The 20,887-nt window shown below is 41.3% G+C and overlaps 1 protein-coding gene across 1 annotated transcript in view; it reads right to left on the bottom strand.

Annotated features, from left to right (window-relative positions):
* Positions 1-20,887, bottom strand: part of SAMD12 (sterile alpha motif domain containing 12) — a 1,313,302-nt gene that overhangs the window by 1,139,360 nt on the left and 153,055 nt on the right. Inside the window, exon 2 of the mRNA XM_085605063.1 lies at positions 9,975-10,141. Coding sequence (XP_085461189.1) covers positions 9,975-10,141 — 167 coding nt within the window. The remainder of the gene's footprint in view (positions 1-9,974; positions 10,142-20,887) is intronic.

Here is a 20,887-nt window from a genome sequence, read left to right as displayed (position 1 = left end):
GAGGAACAACACAAATCGCCATGGAATGTTACAAAATGATACAAAGCAGTACTAAGGAGGGACTACTAAGTCTTTTGATCAATGAACAGCCACAGTTTACAGTGGACAATGACAAGCTAATGAGAAATGTGGGTGGAGAGTGGGCGGAGCTTCAAGTCCTTACCTCAATACAGCATGCCTCGCATAGCAGCGTATACGCTGACCAGGCTAAACTCCTCGCAACCCCCAAATGGCATTACCTGATAAATTGTTAAACACAGAACATGAAATACCAGATTGTGGTACATCTTGAGTCTTGAGTGGTGTTTGTTTGTCCTACATTGGGACTGAGTGGTACACGTCCTCCACCCCACCCTCCAAACAGTAAATGTAGTGTTTGCCCAACAGTATATACAGCACAGCCATCAGCAATAGAGCAAGCTACCCTCACACATGCTGCACAGGCACATGAAGAGCAGGAACAGTACAAGCTCTCCCCCAAAATTAAAAAAGGATGAGCAGAGGCAGTAGTAGTGTGTGCCTACCTCACACACAAAACTGGGACACCATGGGCCTGACAGTTAGACCAAGTGTAGTATGAGCAGCAGAACACCAGGTGTAGGTGCAGGCCTGCTTCTGGGGTCTCCAGATCACAGCACTTGTATGCAGACTGGTTCTGGAGAACAGGTGCATGTTGCAGGGTCCTTGTGTCCCTGGCAGTGTGCGGCAGAAAGAGGAAGGCAGCAGGCAGGACCAACTTTAGGGCTGTGTGACCGGTGCAGTTGCAGATTGACACTTCATATTGTTACAGCAGCACTTGTTGATTTCATAAAATATAGTCCTGGCTAACATTTGACTTGCTGTGGACGTTTTCCTAAATCCTACTGTATCTGAGTTCCTAACTTATTACCACCTCCTACATTAAGCTTCAGCTACTGCACTGAGAAACTCTGTGAAGTGAAGTATACAAAGGGGGTCTTGGCCATCCAGCTGAAGAGCACTTCTACCATAACCCCTGGGATACCAGTGGTAGACAACAAACCCACCAGAGATACTGAGCAGTAACTATCACTAATAGAAAAACGGCCACACAAATAAGTAAACTATATCACCTCAGTAGATGTTTTATCACCAATCAACAAACATTATGGAGTTGAAACACAGCTATTTTCTGAAACTTCTAACAACCTAAAGGTAAGAGTCCACGCCTCATTATATTTCCTGTACTTGTCCCCACTAGCATCTGGGATCGAGTCTCTCAACTTATCTGAGGAATGTCTTGAACAAAATGCTGCTGCCTATCGGGTGCAGTAAATACCCCTTCATCATACATGCCAGAAGACCCGACTGATGCGGTTGACTCCTGATTTTTGAAGCCTAAGATGGCTTCATTTTATCCGTTTTCCACCTGAAATTGCCTCTGCTTCAATAGAAGTCAAAGGGAAAAATACATTCCCTGGATTTTCTTTTCAAAATCTCCCACTTTCCTGAACTAAAATGTTGGCATGTATTCCTTCATAAAGCTGCTGAGTGGCCTTAGGTTTGAAAGTCTGCATCAGCTTTCCCTCTCTTTCGATGTTGGGTGAAAGGAGGCGGGCTGCCCTCTCCCATGTAGTTCTGAGGGCAAGTACCAACTCCCTGGAATAAGAAGCTGCACAAGCAGTCTGGCATGAAGCCCCCTGCACTCACTCCTTGATAGACAGGGTGGCCCACCACTCAGACGGTCCAAGAAAAGGTTTATAGCTCCAAAAAGCCAATTCTGTGCTGTGGAAAATGATTCAATCGCTGTTTATCCACGTGATTCAAAAGGCCGTCTCCTGTTTAAAACCTTGTGACCTGCTTTCTGGTGAGTCTGCACCCTGAATTTCTACTCACCAGAAATTAATCTTGTCTGCTACCACTTAGTTTTGATTTGCTCTTCGGTTTTTGATCTTTATTCCAGTGTCACTGTGACATCAATCCTACAACAGATCCTTACACATTCTGAAAAAGACACTTAATTTCCAGCTCCAGTGAGCAGCAGCGGAGACACATCTGAGCCAGTTGTTCCCTTTCAGTCTTCATGCACCGGCGCTGTTTGCACCCATCACTGCACCAGGCCTTACCCAGGCAACAGTATTTGCCCTTCTAGTGCGGCATAACTTATTTACCAGCTTGTTTCCCTTAGGGCCCAGTAATGTCATTTCGGACACGCTCTTAGTGTCCATGCACTGCATTAAAGTACAGGACTGTGGAGAGGTCTGTCACTATATTGTGTGTGCTTAATATGCACTAATGCATTTTAAAAGCTTCATACAGGAGGTGGGATGTTCAGCTCACATTAAGTTAGCCATAGTTGGTGAGGGATGTAATGTTTATAAATGCATTTCAGCTGCCATGTGTTATCTTACTCTTTCTCTTGTTCCAGGAGCGAAGTTCTAAACTGCCATAGTTCCAATAATGAATTGTTTCACTTGTTTTAATGTCCATAAAACTGTAATAATTGTTAGTTTCACCGAAGTTGGATCATTAATTCCTCGCACCCGTGCCTAGGACAGCCTGGCCATTCTGCACAAGATATCTCCTGAAGGCTGTGCAGATGTGTTCTTCTTTTGTGCAGTGCCTGGGAAGGAGAGCAAAGTTACCCTATCAGAAAATGCTGGATTTTGATAGGTCCCCACTTCTTGAGAACCATAGGTAGTTTTACTTCACTTTAGAAATCCGAACTTTAATTGTCCTTTGGGGAGCTAGTTAGTTGCAGATGCTCCTGACTTGCTTTGGATTAGGTCGAACAACGCTGTTATAAGGGGATTATTGGTTCATCACTAATCTGAATGAGTTAGGGACTTTGCTAATCTGTGAGTAAACCTTCACTGTTTGCAATTCTACTACTCTCTGTCATCCTTGTGGGGCCAAATGAGCTTCACTGCTGTTAATGCATTGCTGCTCTGTTTGTGTTAAGCCTTAAGACAAAGGTCCATCCGCTTTAGTTCAGTTTGTACTTAAATTTTCACCAAACTTTGCACAGTGCGAGCCCCATACTATGCTGCTTGAACTGGTATTTACAGTATAAATTGTTGGCATGTATTTCAAGCCCTACATAGAAAAGCAGATTTTTCAGGTGCATTAAAAAAATAAATCCCTTCAAACAGTTTCCCCCTCAGCCTCTTTTTAGTGTGAGAGGAGCACTCTGAGAATGGCCGGTCTAGCACAATTCGCTCCACCCCTCAGATGGGACACTTGAGGCCAAAAAGTGGGAACTGTTTCCGTTCAAGCAAAGCGAACAGATAGGCCGACAGGTGGACAGACATGCTTGGCACTATATTTCACTTTCCAGACCCCACAAAGAAAATCACAATTTCAAATTAAATGCTGAAACAAATCCCTTGGAGCATTTATCTCCCGTTGAGTTGGGTGCATTTGCAGAGGGGTTCGATATTTGAAACTTTACTCCTCGGTAGTTACAATACCTACGCTCGGCCACCCAAAGTGAACGTTGTTATGATGAAAGAGCAGTATTACAGAGCCACTGTGCCTTCCGTGAGGGCCCCTATAGTAACTAACCTATAACCAGTAGGAGAGAGGAATTGTGCATTGACTGCTAAAGGAATACTTGCATCCCGGGTACCTCAGCTGCAATTAGCGCTCCATGTGCTAGTCTGATGGCTGGAAAACAGGAAGAAATGACAAGTTCATAGAAAGAGAATGCAAGTCAATAGATTTGTCCAATGTGGGGGCACCTGTCAAACTCTGCTGTTGACCTGTCACTGTCAGCTCGACCTCCAGTAACTGAACACAAATATTTTTTTCTCCTTTGATTTTTTGCCAATACTATGTGTCAACATATGGCTGCCTGAGGGTGAACGGGGAGGGGGCAGGGGGTTGGGAGGGGGGGGGGTTGGGAGGGAGAGAGGAGGGCGAAAAGCACTTCTCTGCAGGGGCCTCTCCAGTGGGGGTCCACCCGGGCATGGTGCCATCTCACTCGCATGCTAGAGGAGATCCATGGTGTCCAAAGCTCCTGGGGGCAACTAACCTGGTCATCACCTAGTCGGGGGCTCATGTAATTTGTCAAAGAATTTAAGAACATATGTGTCCCATCTTATTTAGCAGTACCCAGGGGAGCACAATAAGGATGCCAATGACCTCCAATTATGTTTATTTTGACTTTAAGACCCATCATATTACACATTAAACAAAATAAAGAGATTAAACGCTTTTCTATTCAGGACAATTCTGAGAAAATGTCCGCATATGTAGATCATGTTCTTTTATGCATCTCTGATCTTATTTATTCCAGGTCTGCTTTTTTGATGAAGTTGCTCACTATTCTAATGCTTTGGGACATGAGTTAAAGATTGATAATTCAGATGTTTAGCCATTAAATACAGTTGCTTTGAAGATATTCTTGAACACTATTGGCTAATAGGGAGCACTATTAAAAATAAATACGTAAGTATCTGTTTTTTAGGATTCTAAAACAAATTGCAGTATGTGAAAACTGAAATAGACACCTTAATGGCAACATTTATCTTTCCTACCTTTCTTGATAGAGGAGATTGGATACAATTAACATGATGGTTTTCTTCTATTATAGTACCTCCATGGTTCCAATGTATTTACCAAAATAATTTTTAGAACAACTGAATAATCTCTGTCTAAACTCTTATGAAGTTTCTTGCACCACAATAATGAGTAAAGATTCCTGAATTGTATGCATATCAGGCACCTTTTTCTCTTCGTCATTTACATATTTTATTGATTGAAGAGTAGCAATATAGATTTATTTAGAAAAATCCCTTATTCAACCCATCTCATTTCAAGGGGTACTTCATATGCCTCATACGTCTGCTATCAAAAATACTTGTTGGAATTTGGTACTACTGTTAAATTCCCACCTTTATGTAACAGATCGATTTAAAATCTACCATTAAAGTACAACAAATGTTTTACGAATGACACATTGTATTAACTGTACTAATTAAATGATTGATGCTGGCTCCTGTATAGCTTTTTCTCACTTGAAAAAAGTTTATTATTTACCAAGTCCTAGCTTAAGCTAATATATGAACATATGGCCAAATCTCAGGAAAAATGAATACTCAACAATTGTTAATTGCAGGAATAAGATGCATGAAACCTAAAACAAATCATTTTATTGAAAATAACTTTTGATTGTGTGCAACGCATAGCACTCATCTAGTGCATAATTTTTATGAACATCATCAGGTTGTACAGTTTTGAATCCAAGAGTGGAAATTTACAAACAATATTATGAGTACAAATGTGCCTATTTCATTTCAACACTTATTTTTGGATTAGACTAGTTCCAGAATTGTTTCCATTCCAAAAGAAGGATACACTAGTTGACATGCTCTTGGCTATACAAATTCAACAGAACACTTTAAACTGAAAATATTCTACAAATATATAATTCAAAGCATGATGGAATGATATTTGTTACAGTCATAAAATAGCTAGTAATAATTTCATCAATCCATAATTGCATAGTAAAATAATTTTGATTAAGGCTCCATTTACTGAATATTCATCTCAACCCAATCATTATTTACTCCTGTTATAGATGAATAGAGATTTAAAGCCCCTTAAAGTTGTTAATAGTTTTATAAATTCTCTATTCCCATCACAAGGTAATGTGTATCACTGATAATAAAAAGTGGAGCCTCTTGGATATTTATTTGGATAATTCGCAAACAAGCCTAGTCACAGCAATCAAAACATGTTATGTCCACTTTACCAGCATCAAAATAAATTTAAATTGCACAAAGCCTCTGGTTTGCCTGTGTCTCCTATGGAGGAGCGGCTGAGAAGACAATTTATTATGGGTATTATGGGCAGCCATGCCTCTACACATATGCGGTGTTGCTTGGGACAGGTGGCGGTTGGGCAAAACAGTTTCTCAAGAGATATATATATCACACACAACTCCCACACCATCCGGCTAGAGAGCACACACACGAAGCTGATGGACTTAAATCTTCTTTATTTCATTAAGCCTGTAACAGCCCAGGAAGCACAGAGAATTATATATATATATATATATATATATATATATATATATATATATATATATATATATATATATATATTTATATATATTTATACATATACATATATTCTCTTCCAGTCCTGTTTACTACAATACAAACAGGCACTGACACTGTAGAATTTCAACACCACATTTATTTTCCAAAGAGACCCTGATGCATTTCAACGGTCAAGCCGCCTTGCTCACATTATGGGCGCAAAAGTTTCAGGCTTACATATGCTTTCCCACACAGACAGATCGTCATGGCAACACAGTAGCCGCATGGACATTTAAGAGTTCACTTCCTTTGCAATTTTATGGCATTCAATTGAGGCGACGGAGGTGTCTGCCAACCAAGTTAATGACATGTGTCACTAGCAAAAGCAACAGGGTATAGAAGTATTGATGACTCTATATTAAGACGTACTCTGTACCCGGGACAAACAATATAAGTGAATATTGATATAAACACATGTAAACCGATAAATAAGTGAATAAACATTAACTCTCAAGTGAGTTATCAAACAACAATTGTCTGTGTCCCAACTATGACAGTACTAAGTGAGGATTGCGCCCCAGTGGGCCAACCATTCTGTAACATGAGAATTTAGCATCATTGATCACCTTTTAGCAAAATTAGATTATTAGTAAGCCATTTGTGTGGCATAAGCTTCTGATACCTCCCTGCCAAAGTACTAAACACCATACACAAATGTACATGCTTAAAACTGTGTACTGTGAAATGAAGATATATACCAAACGAAATAATGTAGAAAAGAAAGAATGTATATACAAATATTAAGCATCTCTGTACCTAGCACCCCGTCTACAGGAGAGTGACCTAGCAGCTAAAGGTATACTATTAACTCCTCATCAGAGTTCACTCCCGTAGGTATTTTGTTGTATAGCTTAAGTATGTATCTTGACTCTAATCTCCATAGTTGGAGTTGTCTGTTACCTCCTCTGGGACTTTTGGGGACAGAGTCAATGAAGTAATAGACCAGATCTTCAGCATTCCCCTGGTGGCACTGGTTGATGTGTCTCCCCACTGGATAACTTTGATCAACAGTTACGACAGCCCTGAGATGCTGTAGGATCCATTCAGGATTGTGCTACCCACATATATCTTTTGGCAGGTGCACTGTAGCAAATATACTGCAAAATCAGTTTTACATTTATATGTGCCCCTGATCTCGGTAGGGTTAGATCTAAGGGGTGACAGGATGGTAGTGGTGTTACGACCATACCTAAATGCTTTGCACTTGGTGCATTTGAAAAAGCCCTTCTTGGATTTGAGCCAATCTGACCCACCTCTGGTGTGTGGCATAGTTTGTACCAATTCTCTCCTCATTGATTTGGCCCTCCTGAAAGATGTTATTGGGGCACGTGGTATATCTGATCCTATTACAGGGTCACTTTTCACAATCTTCCAATTTTTGTAAAGGATATTACGTACTCTCGCATGATAAGCAGAGTATCCTGTAATAAGTCTCCCCAAATAATATCTCCTTACAAGTCTTGGATCTCGCTTTCTCCTCAGCTGACTGCAACACTTCCTCACTAAAGCCCCTAGCTCTCATTCTGAGGAATAGAGCAGTCTGTACCTCGCTCAGGACTACCTCATTACTGCAATTGCGCTTCATGCGTAAACATTCTGCATATAGAATGCTATTTTTGAGTCTAGAGGGATGGAAGCTGCTGGCGTGGAGGATTGAATTGCCTGACGTCGGCTTTCTTTATGTTCTGGTCTGTAGTTTACCATCATCTACATACACAACCAGATCAAGAAAATATACTTCTTTTTTGCCGATGTCACTCGTGAAAGTGAGGTTTAGATCTTTATCATTAATTTCTTGTGAGAATGTTTGCGCTGACTCAGGTGAGCCTTTCCATAAGATAAATAAATCATCAATCTTTCTGGCTAGTTGTACCACATTTTCAGACCATTCTCTGGCATGTTTGACCTTGAGTATCTGCTCCTCCCACCAGCCCATATGAAGGTTTGCATAGCTGGGGGCGAAGCAGGTACCCATGGCTGTTCCTTTTGTTGGTTTGTTGGTTTGTAGGTGTGTGGTCATGCATAAAGAGATGATCTAGGCAACATTCTGCCATATTCAGAAGCATAAGTGTATGTTAATGTAGATCTATGGGTCTCTTGCCCAGAAAATGTTTGAGTGCTCTCATCCCATCCACGTGCCTGATAGTTGTGTAGAGAGCAGAGACTTCTAAAGTCATAAGGAGAAACTGCTCTTCCCAGGACACATTGTATATCTTTCTCATAAAGACTCCAGTGTCCTTTATATACGCACACACATACATAAACATACACATACATACGCACACACAAGCTGTTTCTTATGAATGAGAGTGGACAGCTTCGGCACGGAGTACGGCAGGGCAAATGGCTTTATTTTCATATGTGTCACCGGTACTCCCTATGAATGAAATGAGTTCTAACAAAATACAAATTTGATGGTTAATATTTGATTTACTTTCATATGTAATATTAGTTTTTTTTATTTGCACTATAATTTTCCTACCACTTATCTTTTCTCTTTATGTTCTTTTATAATATAAAGTTAAAATGTCCCTTTGTTGCAGTGCTCTGTTTCATTGATAAAGCTTATTCGACATAAAAAAGTAAGGTTGCCCTTTGTGATTTATTAAAAGTTACAAGACTCCCTCACACTTCGCTCCTCCTTGTACCTTTTCTCACTCCAATCTGATTAATTCTCATGGCCAACCCCTCTCTAACCAAAACCACACACTTTCTTGGTGTTATCCATAGTATCTCTTGCTCCCCAATCATTCACATATTCTCAAAACTCCCACACCATCCTCAATCTCCATCTTTGTCCATCTTTGCAAAATAAAAATCAGTAGATGCCTTTCAGAATTAGGAACTCTGGGTATATCTTTCCCGTTTTCCCCTTACATTCACATAAAACTACCTAGTAGAGTCATTATTTGTGCCTTTCCTTTCCACTGGTTTTGACTAGTTATTAGCAAGGAGTGGCCAAACAATTTAAATATCCCACACCCCAAACCCCACTTTAAACCACATCTCTTCATCACAGAGGGAATGAAGCAAGTGAGGCTGAACATCCCTAGAAGTGTGAGAGATGTGTGGTTTGAGCGGGTGTACTTCCAAGAGCATTAAAAAAAAGTATAAATAAATGTTACAAGCACAATTATGTGTGACATGTTAGTGAATTCTCGTACAGGCAGTTCTAAAAGGGTACTACAATTGAGCCGAGTTTGAGCTAAATCCTACAGTTCCCTCCTTTCTATACTTCTGTCTTTTTCTTCAATATATTTTGTGAATAGAACCCAAATGCCATCCAGTGATTACACAACAGAAAGATGCCTCTGAACATCAGGTAATGCTAGGCATAATCCATCATATATATGGCTTGACCTGACATACCAATGTCTCTTCCACAGTCATTATTGCCTTTAAGTCAGTCTTTTAAAGTTTAGATTTTCCAAGTTTACTGCACTGCCATATTTCGAGAAAAGAAACAAGAGCTGCCCTTTCCTCCTTTTGCTACTGATACAAACATTGATTCACACATTTAGTCAGTGCTTGATAGGGCAATATACAAATACGAGTCAATATAATTTGCTAGCAATTGGTAAAATACATCAGTGTACAATAGTATCTTTCTATTTAAAACTGTTAATAAATTACTTCATTGGGAATCTTTAATACCATCATTTCCTCCCTGTCCCATTGTTGAAGAAAATGTCACACACACTTCATGTTAAATTAGAAGAGGGCACTGGTAAGAATACAGAATAAAGGGAGGCATTCTAATTACAATGTATCAAAATTAAAGTCAAAATTCATGCCTTGGTACATCTAGTCATTTTGCCTTAGATCAATTTACTGTACTCAAAGCATTCTCTGTTTGCAGAAAATACCTATCTGCGAATACATAGGTGTAGTTTAAAACCGAATTGGGCCTACCTTTGATGGTTCTGGGTCGGACCTCTCTCTCCTGGGCGTACCTTTTGGCTCGGACACCTTATGATTGTTGTCATCCTGAGTTAATGGAAACTTGAAATGATTACCTTCCTGACTTAGGTCAATACCTTCTGTGCAGACAGCTTGATCGAGGTTATTACAATGGATAGCTAGGGAAAGAACAACAATGTTTTTAGGAAAAACAATACATTCATGAACCTTTTCTACAGAGGTTGCTGATGACACTAGGAAAAAATAAATGTTTGCCCTACAACTAAAACAAAGACTATTTATTAAGACGATGTTTTGCAAGTTAGCCAGACAATATAGGCTCTGGCAAATGGCTCACTCTAATTAATTTTAAATTGAGGCCAAACAACAGTATCCTATTAAAATCAACCAGCCTTATGCATCTAGAATATTTAATTGTCTAACAATTGGATACACCAACCACTGCCTTTGTAATTTGGATGGATCGCTGATGCATTAAACAGAAAATCCTGTAATTTAAAGATCGAATCTTCATCTGCATGCCAAGTTGAAACCCACAAATCCCCCTCCATCAATTCGGCCATTCCTCAAGAACAATATGAACATTGCCTTGCACTCTACTAGCAGAATGAGGTAAATTTATAACTACATGTGCTCAATGTCCATGAAATTTCATGAAGCTCCATAAGCAACCAGTCCTGAAACATTCTTCTGCCCATATGACAAAGTCTCCTTCCCTTTTTAGAACTAATTTCTTAACTCAGAAAAGCAGCTCCCTTTATTGTCAGGGACTTTCGTTTTCTGCCGGCTGTTGTCTCCCATTAGGTAATGTTTCTCATGCTTGATTCTTATATGATATAGGTTTACTCAATAGTCTTTGAAAGAATGACCTGACCTTTTACAACAAAACCTTAGATTCTGAGTAAGTCTTCTGTTTTTTTCTTTTGATAGAGGGCCTTTCACTCTGCCTAGCTGCATAGGTTATGGAACGTCTGTAACTCTATTCTCCTATGGCATTTACCTGACTATTAACAACATTGTTTTATCTGAAAGACGTTCAGATAGGCAATGACCTAATTGCACCACTAAATCTATACGCTTTCCAAAATGCGTTTTAACTCAATTATTAAAATGATGATGCTCCTTTTCATCCTATCCAAAAAGTACCTACCACCAAACTATTAAATGTAGTAATACAGCTTAACAAGTATTGAAGGCCCAGCTTTAAAAATGTCAACTCATTATCCACAGAAAGAAAAAGCGTGTGACATTGTATCAAACCGTTTTTGAATTTGATCACATAAGGACAAACAGGGCAGTAGACGTAACATATTATAATAGAGGTGGCAAAATTCCTAGAGGGGTTGTTTTTAGGTTCTGGAGGTAATGGTACATGCCTGGCAGCTTTCCTCTCTGTTCTTTGATAACTCTATCTCGTCTTAACTTCCCAGATTCTTATTCTCAGACATTACTGAACTTATCTTCACCTGCAATTTGATTAGATATATAGAATTTGAGACAGGGTAGTGCCAGAAGCCATTGCTCTGGTTGGATTATATTTTAGGCTAGGCAATCTGTCCGAAAGCACTAGCTTTGTACTCTGATCCAGCACAAGCAATGCACACTTTCGCCTCCACCAATGACTACATACAACAAGATTATGAGGGGTCAAGAGTAGAATGATGTGTGCTAGTTGAATGAAGTGAGTATCTAAAAGCAATAGAACATATTTTAGTAATCTGCTAAGCAGGTTCTTCATATGTCCATAAGAGAGGGCAGGCTATACGTTAACTGTATCTCTATGCAACTAACTCTCTATATGCTAGCATGATGCTGTTATTCCTGAAACTGAAGCATAACAATAGAGGAGTGCCTTTATATATGTGTTTATAAACACTTCGCTATTGTGAAGATAAGTATCTTAAGCTTTGAAACTATGCTCTCTCAGATGAAGAGAGGCTTAGTTTCTACTTGACTCTTGTGAACCTGAAAATGTAATATTAGACATTAATATTCTGTGATTCATATTGTCAGCAATACATACATACATACATTTCTAAGAATGTTTGGTACCTTAAGTAAAATCATATATACCAATGTAACCATTATCATGACATGAACATTCTTCCTTTTAAACATTTTTTTTTTGTTTATTGTTCTTCGACAAAAAAAGAATGATAAACAACAGAAGAGCAATCCATACACCTGCAACGGATATGAGAGTCCCCCCACCTTAACATATTAAGCATTTTCCCCAGTTTATGAATAAAAAACATTTTACAAACATACATATCTTCAGATCAATTTGTCAAGGGCAAGATGGCGGTCGACAGGTCGGCTGGTTGAGCATGCTCCAGCACTTTCCCCGAGTAACACTCCCTCCCCTTTCTACGTTCTGTTGCGGTATGAGGTGGTGAGAGAAGTAAATACCTGGCATCCTACGGACTTTTGTTGGCATGATTTGGCGCTCGCTGTTGTGGCATTTAGAGCTACCTGCACCCTCGCGCCTGGTTCTGCTGAATCCTGTGTTTCAGGCAGTTGTGCAGGTCTCCTGGCTTCGTCAGGTTACTCCGATGGCTCCGAAAGCAAGGGAGAAGGGAGCCAAAACTCGTGGGCCGATGACCGCCACAGGCAGCCCTACGAAATTAACAGGGGGCCTGGAAAAATCTCGAGTAGCATCTGGTAAAGCCGATACCCGGCTGGGAAATGGCGGAGCTGTAGATAGAGCGAGCAGAGGTAAAATACCTGCTCGCACCAGGCAAACAGTCTCTTTCATGTTTAAAACTCAGCGCCAGAACTCTAAGAACAACCAAGAAGGTAAAGATGATAAACTGATGGCCAATTCCCTGGAAAAAACTACGGTGCCCACAACATTGCTTATAATGACCGAGAGTCATAAAGCTCCGGAGATGGAAATACAAGGTACCGTATCTGCAGCGGTAGATCTCAGTAAGGATAGCAATTGTTTAATACAATATTCACCGGTTGATGGTATAGTGCCGGTTTGCTCTGATGTTACTTACGATGCTTCTGTGACTTTTGTCGAGGGTGAGTCCGGTGAAGTCAGTGAAGCCATGGGGCTTCAGGAACAATGCCCTATGGGTAATGTAGTTTGTGTTAATGCCGCACAGAATGACTTGCCCGGCACATTAAAATTAAATTCAATCGCAAAGGCTATACAGCATCATATCCAGCCTACTACTGACTCACAAGATTTAGAGCTGGGTGCTTTTTGTGCCAGAATAGATGGAGTTTCTGGGGAAACATTTTTTTCAATATCTGATCCATCTATTTCCTCAGGGGATGAGAGCCCTAGGGGGAGAGGGGGGAGATGAATGCGATCTTAGTGGTCCTAGCCCGGATTATGAAGAGGGGGAGCTCACCTCCCAAATGGGGGGAACAGTTCGAAAGAAAAAAACCTGACTCTTATGCCCTGGATAAAATCTCTGACCAAGGTGGGTCAATGGTCTGGGACTATTCCTTCACTCCGAATCTGAGCGAAAGCAGAATGGCAGTATCAGGAGATCAAAACCAAACCCAAACTCAAAGTACGTCTGAAGAAGTAACTCTTGCCACTATTTACCAAAGCATTTGAGCTCATAGGGAGGACACTCGGGCAGAGAGTGCACGTATCCAGGGAGGCTATCGAAAAGTGCAGAACGCAATCCGAAGGGTGGCCAAGACATGTTCAGACTTTGCTACAAGAATGGGAGAAGCAGAAACGAGAATCTCTGCAGTAGAGGATGAACTAGTAGTACAAAAGGCTCGTACTCAATCTCTGGAAGCACAAAGGTTAGACACAACATGGAAACTGATGGTTTTGGAGAACCGGGCAAGAAGAAATAACTTACGAATACTGGGTATTCCGGAAGGCAAGGAAGGTTAAGACACTTATCATTATCAATTTGTCGTGGAATTGTTCAATGAAGCATTCCCGGATTTGAAACAATGGGATTGGAAAATCGAGCTCCAGAGAGCCCACCACTTCCCTTTCAATCAGCATAAGAAGAACAGCCAAGCTGCAGAAAAACCTCGAGCCATTTTGTTTTGCCTCAATAATTTCTTGGCCCGAGAAGCCCTGTACGATCTTGCAAGGCCGGATAGGAAACGGAAGGGAAAAGGGTGCAAATTCTTTGTAAGACCTGATTACTGTCAAGGAACAGTAGAGAAGAGATGGCAGCTCTGCCAATTAATTCCATGCTTTCAAGAGAAAGGGGCTCAAGTGTTTTTGTTAAACCCAGCAAAGCTTAAGGTCGTCGTTAATGGGGCCGCTAAATTCTTTACATCCGAAGTACAGGCAAAAGAATTTCTGCTCACATTGAAGGGAAGTTAAAAAATAGCCATGGTTAGCTGCACTGCACTGATGCAGGGATGGTTTATTATCTGCCATTTTCTCGCTTCTCTCTTCTCTCTGTGGTCAAAGGGAGGGGGGTTATTTGGGGGAGTGGGAGGGGGGAAAGCTTGCTTTCCATCACTGAGGGCCCATGGCCCTTATGCCTCATGAGGTGGGTGGAAAGGGAGGGTCTGGTTGGGGGGGTGGGGGTGCTGGTATGGGTGGGTGGAGGAGTGGGGTGAGGGGGAGGGGTTCTGTTTTTGTTTCTTCAACATATTCTTTAGGACTGGAATACGGATTTGGGAAGTTGAAATATATTTTTTTGACATGGATAAAGCTTTTTTTTCTCTGTGCGATATGGATTGTAGATACCTTTGATTATAAGGATGACGGGTAGGCTACAAATCTGTTCAGTTAACATTTGTGGACTCAATGATAGGAGAAAACGGGGGATAATGGCAAAACAACTCCGGTTTATGCATATAGATGTGTTATGCCTTCAGGAGACACACATACAGTGGAATAATCGTAGATGGCTGGGGGACCTTGGCTTTGAGATCCTAACTTGTACTCGGCAAAGCATAAATATTAGGGGGGTGGCTATATTATCTAGGAATGGAGTATGCCTATGTAAATGGAAGAAGGCAAACAATATGGGTCGCTGGGTGATTGTGGAAATTATAGTAAATAATTTAGCCCTGACTTTGTGTTCCATCTAAGGGGCTAATCTAGATGATCCTGAGATGTTACATTTTTTAAGTATAACTTGCCCTATGGCCATGCCCCTTAATATTTTGTGGGGATTTTAATATCCATTTAGATAGCCAATATGATTTATATGATATATCCACATATCAAGGCAAGAAAGTCAGAGTTTTTAGAGCCCTTCAAGAGCTGGTAACTGAACATGGACTATCTGATAGCTGGCATAAACTTAAATCACCTGACCCAGGAATTACTTTTTATTCCGCCACCCATAACAAACATGTTAGGTTAGATTATTTTTTTCTTTCAACTCAATTAGTAGGTACAAGTAATATCGAGATCTTCCCCAGAGTGATATCTGATCACAACCCACTAATAATCGAGATCCCTATGCAGGGGGTTGGTAAGGTACGGCGGCCATGGACGTTTGAAAGAAAACTCCTGCTGGATAAGACATATTGTTCTCACATGGCCAAATGGATTGTTGAGTTTTTATCTATCGGAACACAGCATTAGTCTGCGTAGTGTGGGATGCATTCAAGGCGGCTGTTCGAGGGGAAACCTTGAGCTTCTCTATTGCACGCCAAAAAAAAATACAGGGGGAGATCCAAAACTGGGTGGAACTACTAAGGAAAGAAGAATGTGAATTAATAAGTAAAATCCTGCAGGGCGCAAGTATAGAAGATTGCCAGCAACAGATTGCTATATTAAAGAACAAAATTCATGGGCATATCAGCATGGAGATTGCAGCTAGATACACTCAACAGAAGGCAGAGGCATACGAGTTGGGCGAAAATACTGGTAGAGTCTTGGCCAAGCAAATCCAACAACGAGAGGTCGCCAACCGAATTCTTAAAATCAACGATCATGAAGGGCAGGTTCAGGATACCCCAGCAGGAATCCTAAGGGTTTTTTAAAATTTCTATAAGCAACTATATGCACAGGACTCCGCCGGGACGGAGAATGATTCTCCGGAAGAATTCTTACGTGAGATAGAAACGTTAAAGGTGACTCAGGATCAAAAGGAAGTATTGGAAACTCAATTATGAGGGAAGAAATTGAGTTGCCTTTGACATCCCTAGCTTTAGGGAAAGCAGTAGGTCCCGATGGCATCCCCCTGGAATTTTACAGAGTATTTCGACAAGAGCTTAAGCATGACATTACACATCTGCTCGAACATGCACGTAACAACTATCAGACTCCTGATTCTTGGCGGATGACCACCATTATTGTTTTTTAAAAAAATGGGAAACCTGAGTTAAATCCTGCTTCTTATTGGCCAATAACGCTTATTAATAGAGACAGTAAAATATATTCAAAATTAATGGCAACCAGGCTAGGAAAAGTAATAACCCCTTTGGTCTCTCAATCTCAACACGGATTTATTCCAGGAAGGGATACAACGGATCATGTCCGCCGGGTGATTGCCCTTCTTGATTGGGCTCAGGCCACAAGGTCACCGCTGGGAGTTTTCCTCTTGGACGCCGAAAAAGCGTTCAACAGGGTCTCCTGGCGGTTCCTCTGGTCTGTTTTAAGTTGGAAGGGCCTGGGCATAGGTTTCGTACGGGCAGTCAAGGTGATGTATACATACCCTGAAGCGGTGATTCGGATTGCAGGACAGGAATCAGCAACATTTATCATAAGTAGAGGCACAAGGCAGGGGTGTCCCTGTTCACCCCTTCTCTTTACCCTATATATTGACCCCTTTTTAAAGAAACTAGAGATTAACACTTACATTAAAGCAATTGAGACTGGGGGGGGCAATATATAGAGCGTTGGCCTACGCCGATGACATTACGGTCCTCACGAGCGATGCAGCTTCTGCCTTCCCAGTCGTTAAAGACTTAGCAGATCAGTTTGATGCCCTTTCAGGGTACAAACTAAATGTTGATAAAACCCTAATTTTATGTTCAGGCATGACATGCCCTCCTGATTTTCCAGTCAAGACAGAGGCCATTTATTTGGGCATCACAATCACCGCCCAGATAGATAAGATTCCTGATTTGACTTTATGCCCTTTAATTGACTCTAGCAATAAGAAACTGGAGAGGTTGGATCATCTACACCTATCCTTGACTGGGCGGAGTAACGTTTTAAAGATGCTGATTTTACCAAAGTTCCTATATTTGTTTTGGACTATACCACTTGAGTTTTCTTCTTCTTTTTTTTTGAAAATAGAAAGGGTATGTTCTAGGTTCCTATGGGGATATCGTAGGTCTAGAAGAACGGCCAAATGGCTGATTCTCCCCAAACAACGGGGGGGCTTGGCCATTCCGAACTTCCTACTCTATTATTGGGCTGCAATTCTTCAACATATGGCTACACTACTTGTTGGTTCCAAAGCTGATATACCAATGGCTTGCCGCCCATCTGTCTATGAATTTGTATTGGGAAATCAAGCTAAGGGGTGTTTTGTGTCAATTTTTGAACCCAGTTATTATAAAAAGACAAGATTTTAAATAGTGAAAGCAGCGTTTAAGGTATGGAGACAGGTCTAACGAAAACTAAAGATCCCAAACCTAAATGCTTGTACCCACTTGGTGACCACACCTTTTTTACCACCAATTTTTCGGGACCACGTTACATCTGTGTGGGGTAGTAAGGGTATTCATACACTGGGAGATCTTTATCGGAACGGTCAAATGGCATCTTTTGCAATTCTACAGGGAGAGTATGGGCTGAGCAGGGGGGATTTTTTAAAAATTTCTGCAAATTCGAAGTTTCTTGGGGAAGGGACCCCATCGAGAGGCTTCTAATTTTGAAAAAATACCCCTGGTCGAATTGGTTCAGAAAAGGGACCGGTTAGGAAAGCTATATATCAAATTGCTGGAGTCTTTTCCAGATGATTTACTGATTCAAACAGAAAAGTGGGCGAACAGGCTGGGGGAGGAAGAATTGGATATTGAAGACTCCATATCCCTAGCAAACCAGATCTTGATTATGGGAAGTGTAAGGAGTCAACATTTTATGTCAATATTTGATTTATATTATACTCCCGCGAAGATTTCAAAATGGGTAGGTACAAGGGGCGGAAGGTGTAATAGATGCAATTTCTATGCAGCAAATGCCGTTCATATGTTTTACTCATGTCCAAAACTAAAAGAATTTATATATGATATGGAAACTTTCCTGTCTACGACTTTGGGGATCCCAGTCCGAATTAATCCTGCCCTTCTCATCTCTGGTATTAGTAAAAACGTAACAGGCTGCTGGGCAAGATCAGATACAGAGTTATTGTTTATTGCTATGACTATTGCCCGCTTGTGTATAACCTCTCAATGGATAAGTGTTGATCCCCCGACCTTTTCTAACTGGCAGACACGTTTATTTGCGGCATACAATATTGAGTCTTCAATCTATAAATTAAAGGGACGTAAGAAAAGAGAGAGGGGGTTACAGATTTGGGCACCAATTGCTAATCTTGTCAATTAAAACAATGGGGAACCTCATTGTCTCTTCTTCTATATAAAGCTTTGTTTTTTTTTTGTTTTTTTTCTTTTTCTTCTCCGTTGCAATGTATAAAATTGACATGAACATTCTTCCGGGTTACTTTAGAGGATCAAACTGAAAATAACCCAATGTATTTAACAGTGCTTAAATTCAAATGTTCAAAACAGGTCGTAGTTTAACATGACTTCTGTAAGAAATTGTGTTACTGGTTGACCTTACTCAAGCACCAACCACAATTCTTCCCAGGGTGAAACACAAGCAAATCCCAAATTAACTTGTGCTGAACACTCTTGTAGATTGGCACAAAAGCAGTCAGGCTTAACTTACAGGCAATGTCTAAAGTATTTATGCAGAACTTCAAACAGTAATAAAGTAAAAGTACAACACAAGTAAAATCCCACACAACTCAAAAACAGGGAGTAGAATTTGATAAGTTATCTGACACCAAAATTACATAAATCCAATTAGTAGAACCAGAGATATGCCATTCTAAAGATTTAGATACAATAGTGGCTAAAAGCACAAAGCACCAACTGTGGTTATCTGGTCTTGCTGGACCAGGACAAAGTCACAAGTTCAGGCTGACTGCAATGGATCGGGGATCAGATACAGGGACCAAGTTAATCCTGTTGAGAAATGTACCTTAAAAGATTGTGGAGTGTTGCGGCGCGTGGCAGCTGTTCCGGGTAGCAATGCAATACCTCGCATCAAGTTCAGCAGTGGTGGTTGCGATGGGCTGTGGGCTGCTATGCAAAGTCCTGCATCAGAGATGCATTGCACAGAGGCAGTTCTGATGAGCTGTGGGCTGCGATGTGAGGTCCTGTGTTGGAGATGTGTTTCACTGTGGCAGTTCCGATGCAGAGCTGAAAGGACTTGCATCATGCTGCGTCAGACTAGCAGAGACCACAGCTGGGCTGGCTGTGCACCTTCAGGCCACCTTCCAAGGGTCTAGGACTGGGTGCCACCACTTAAAGCACAAGAAGCACAGCAGAAAGAGTCCATGTGCAAGAGTCAAGTTAGTTGGAGCCTTTTCTATCCCTGTGGCTCTGATCAGGATGCTAGCCAACTTGCCCTTGGAGTCACTCTGGTGGTCCTGTGTTCAAGATACAGTTCCAGCCCTTCTCACTCAAGCAGTAAGGTAACAGAGTAGCAGTCCTCCTCGCAGCAGAGCAGCACACCAGTCCCTCACCTGAGTCTTCCACAGGTCCAGATGTGAGCTGAAGAGTTGGGTCCGAGGGCCCAATATTTATACCTGGTGCCAGCTCTGAAGTATTAGAAGTTTTTAGAGGGGATCGCACCCAGAGGGGTTTGCGATTTCCTCCCTCTCTACCTTGACTCCAGCTTGTCTGAGGGGAACAAACAACTAGTGTGGTAGGTGACCGCTCCTACCCTTATCATGTCAGAGATGGTCCATCTTAACAACAACTGTTACCCCTTTGTCTCACGGTCTTGGAGTAATATACAAAGCCCAACTGCCAGCTACACCTAGTCATGTCACCTAGGATGAGGCTACAGGCACCAAATGATTGGGACAAGAAAATGTAAACTTTTTAAAAGTAGCATTTTCAGAATTGTGACTGAAAATCCAATTTTACCATTAAAGATGGTTTTCAATTACAATTATTTAGAGATTAAACTAAACATTCCTACCTGCCCCCAAATGAAAGTTATTACTGTAGTAAGTTGTGTTATTAGTAGGTGCAGGTGCCTACAGCTAGTAATAATACCACAATCACTAATAAGGCCCATTTAAGTCTCACTAAATGAATCCTTGTTCAACCCTGGGAAGCTTGGCAGACAAAAAAATGTGCTTTCTAGCACCAAAAAGTGTGCAGCACCAACCACGGCTATCTGGCCATCCTGGACCGGGACAAAGTCAAAGTTTTAGGCTGACCGTGATGGAGCGCGGGTTGGATACGATGAAGGGTTGGGCCCGGTCAAGATTTTACCTTGTGACTTAGTGACTTTTTTTGAGCTTTTTCTCTCGACATCGAGTGATCAGGTCTTCGGATCTGAATTTCAAGTTGATGATCCAGCCTGCTGCAGCGCAAATGCCTCAGTGAGGCCTGGAGGTCTTTGTCTTTGATGGCAAGGAGCTCCGTAGCTTTCACCGGGACAATCCATTGCAGTCAGGCCAAATCGTGATTCAACATTGCTGGCTTGAATCTCGTCATCGATGGTGATCTTCCTCTGGAGCATTTTCACAAAACGTGGTCAAAAGTTTCCAGACTTTCAGAACTTCTTCTCTGAAGGTTCCTTGGTGTAGGAAAGGGTCAAACAGCACCAGCTAAGGATTCAGAAGCTCTGGATTGCCTCTTGGGTTGTGGGACTCCAACTCCCATAACGCACCTGGGCACTCCAGGAAAATCCAGGTGAAGCTGTTCAGCTAGAATTGTCCTTTTAGTGAATGTTGCAGGTGACTTCTTCCAGCACTTTT

Source organism: Triturus cristatus, chromosome 5_1 (genome assembly GCF_964204655.1).
Source record: "Triturus cristatus chromosome 5_1, aTriCri1.1, whole genome shotgun sequence".
Taxonomy (NCBI): Eukaryota; Metazoa; Chordata; class Amphibia; order Caudata; family Salamandridae; genus Triturus; species Triturus cristatus.
This window is presented reverse-complemented; position numbering and strand designations above follow the sequence as displayed.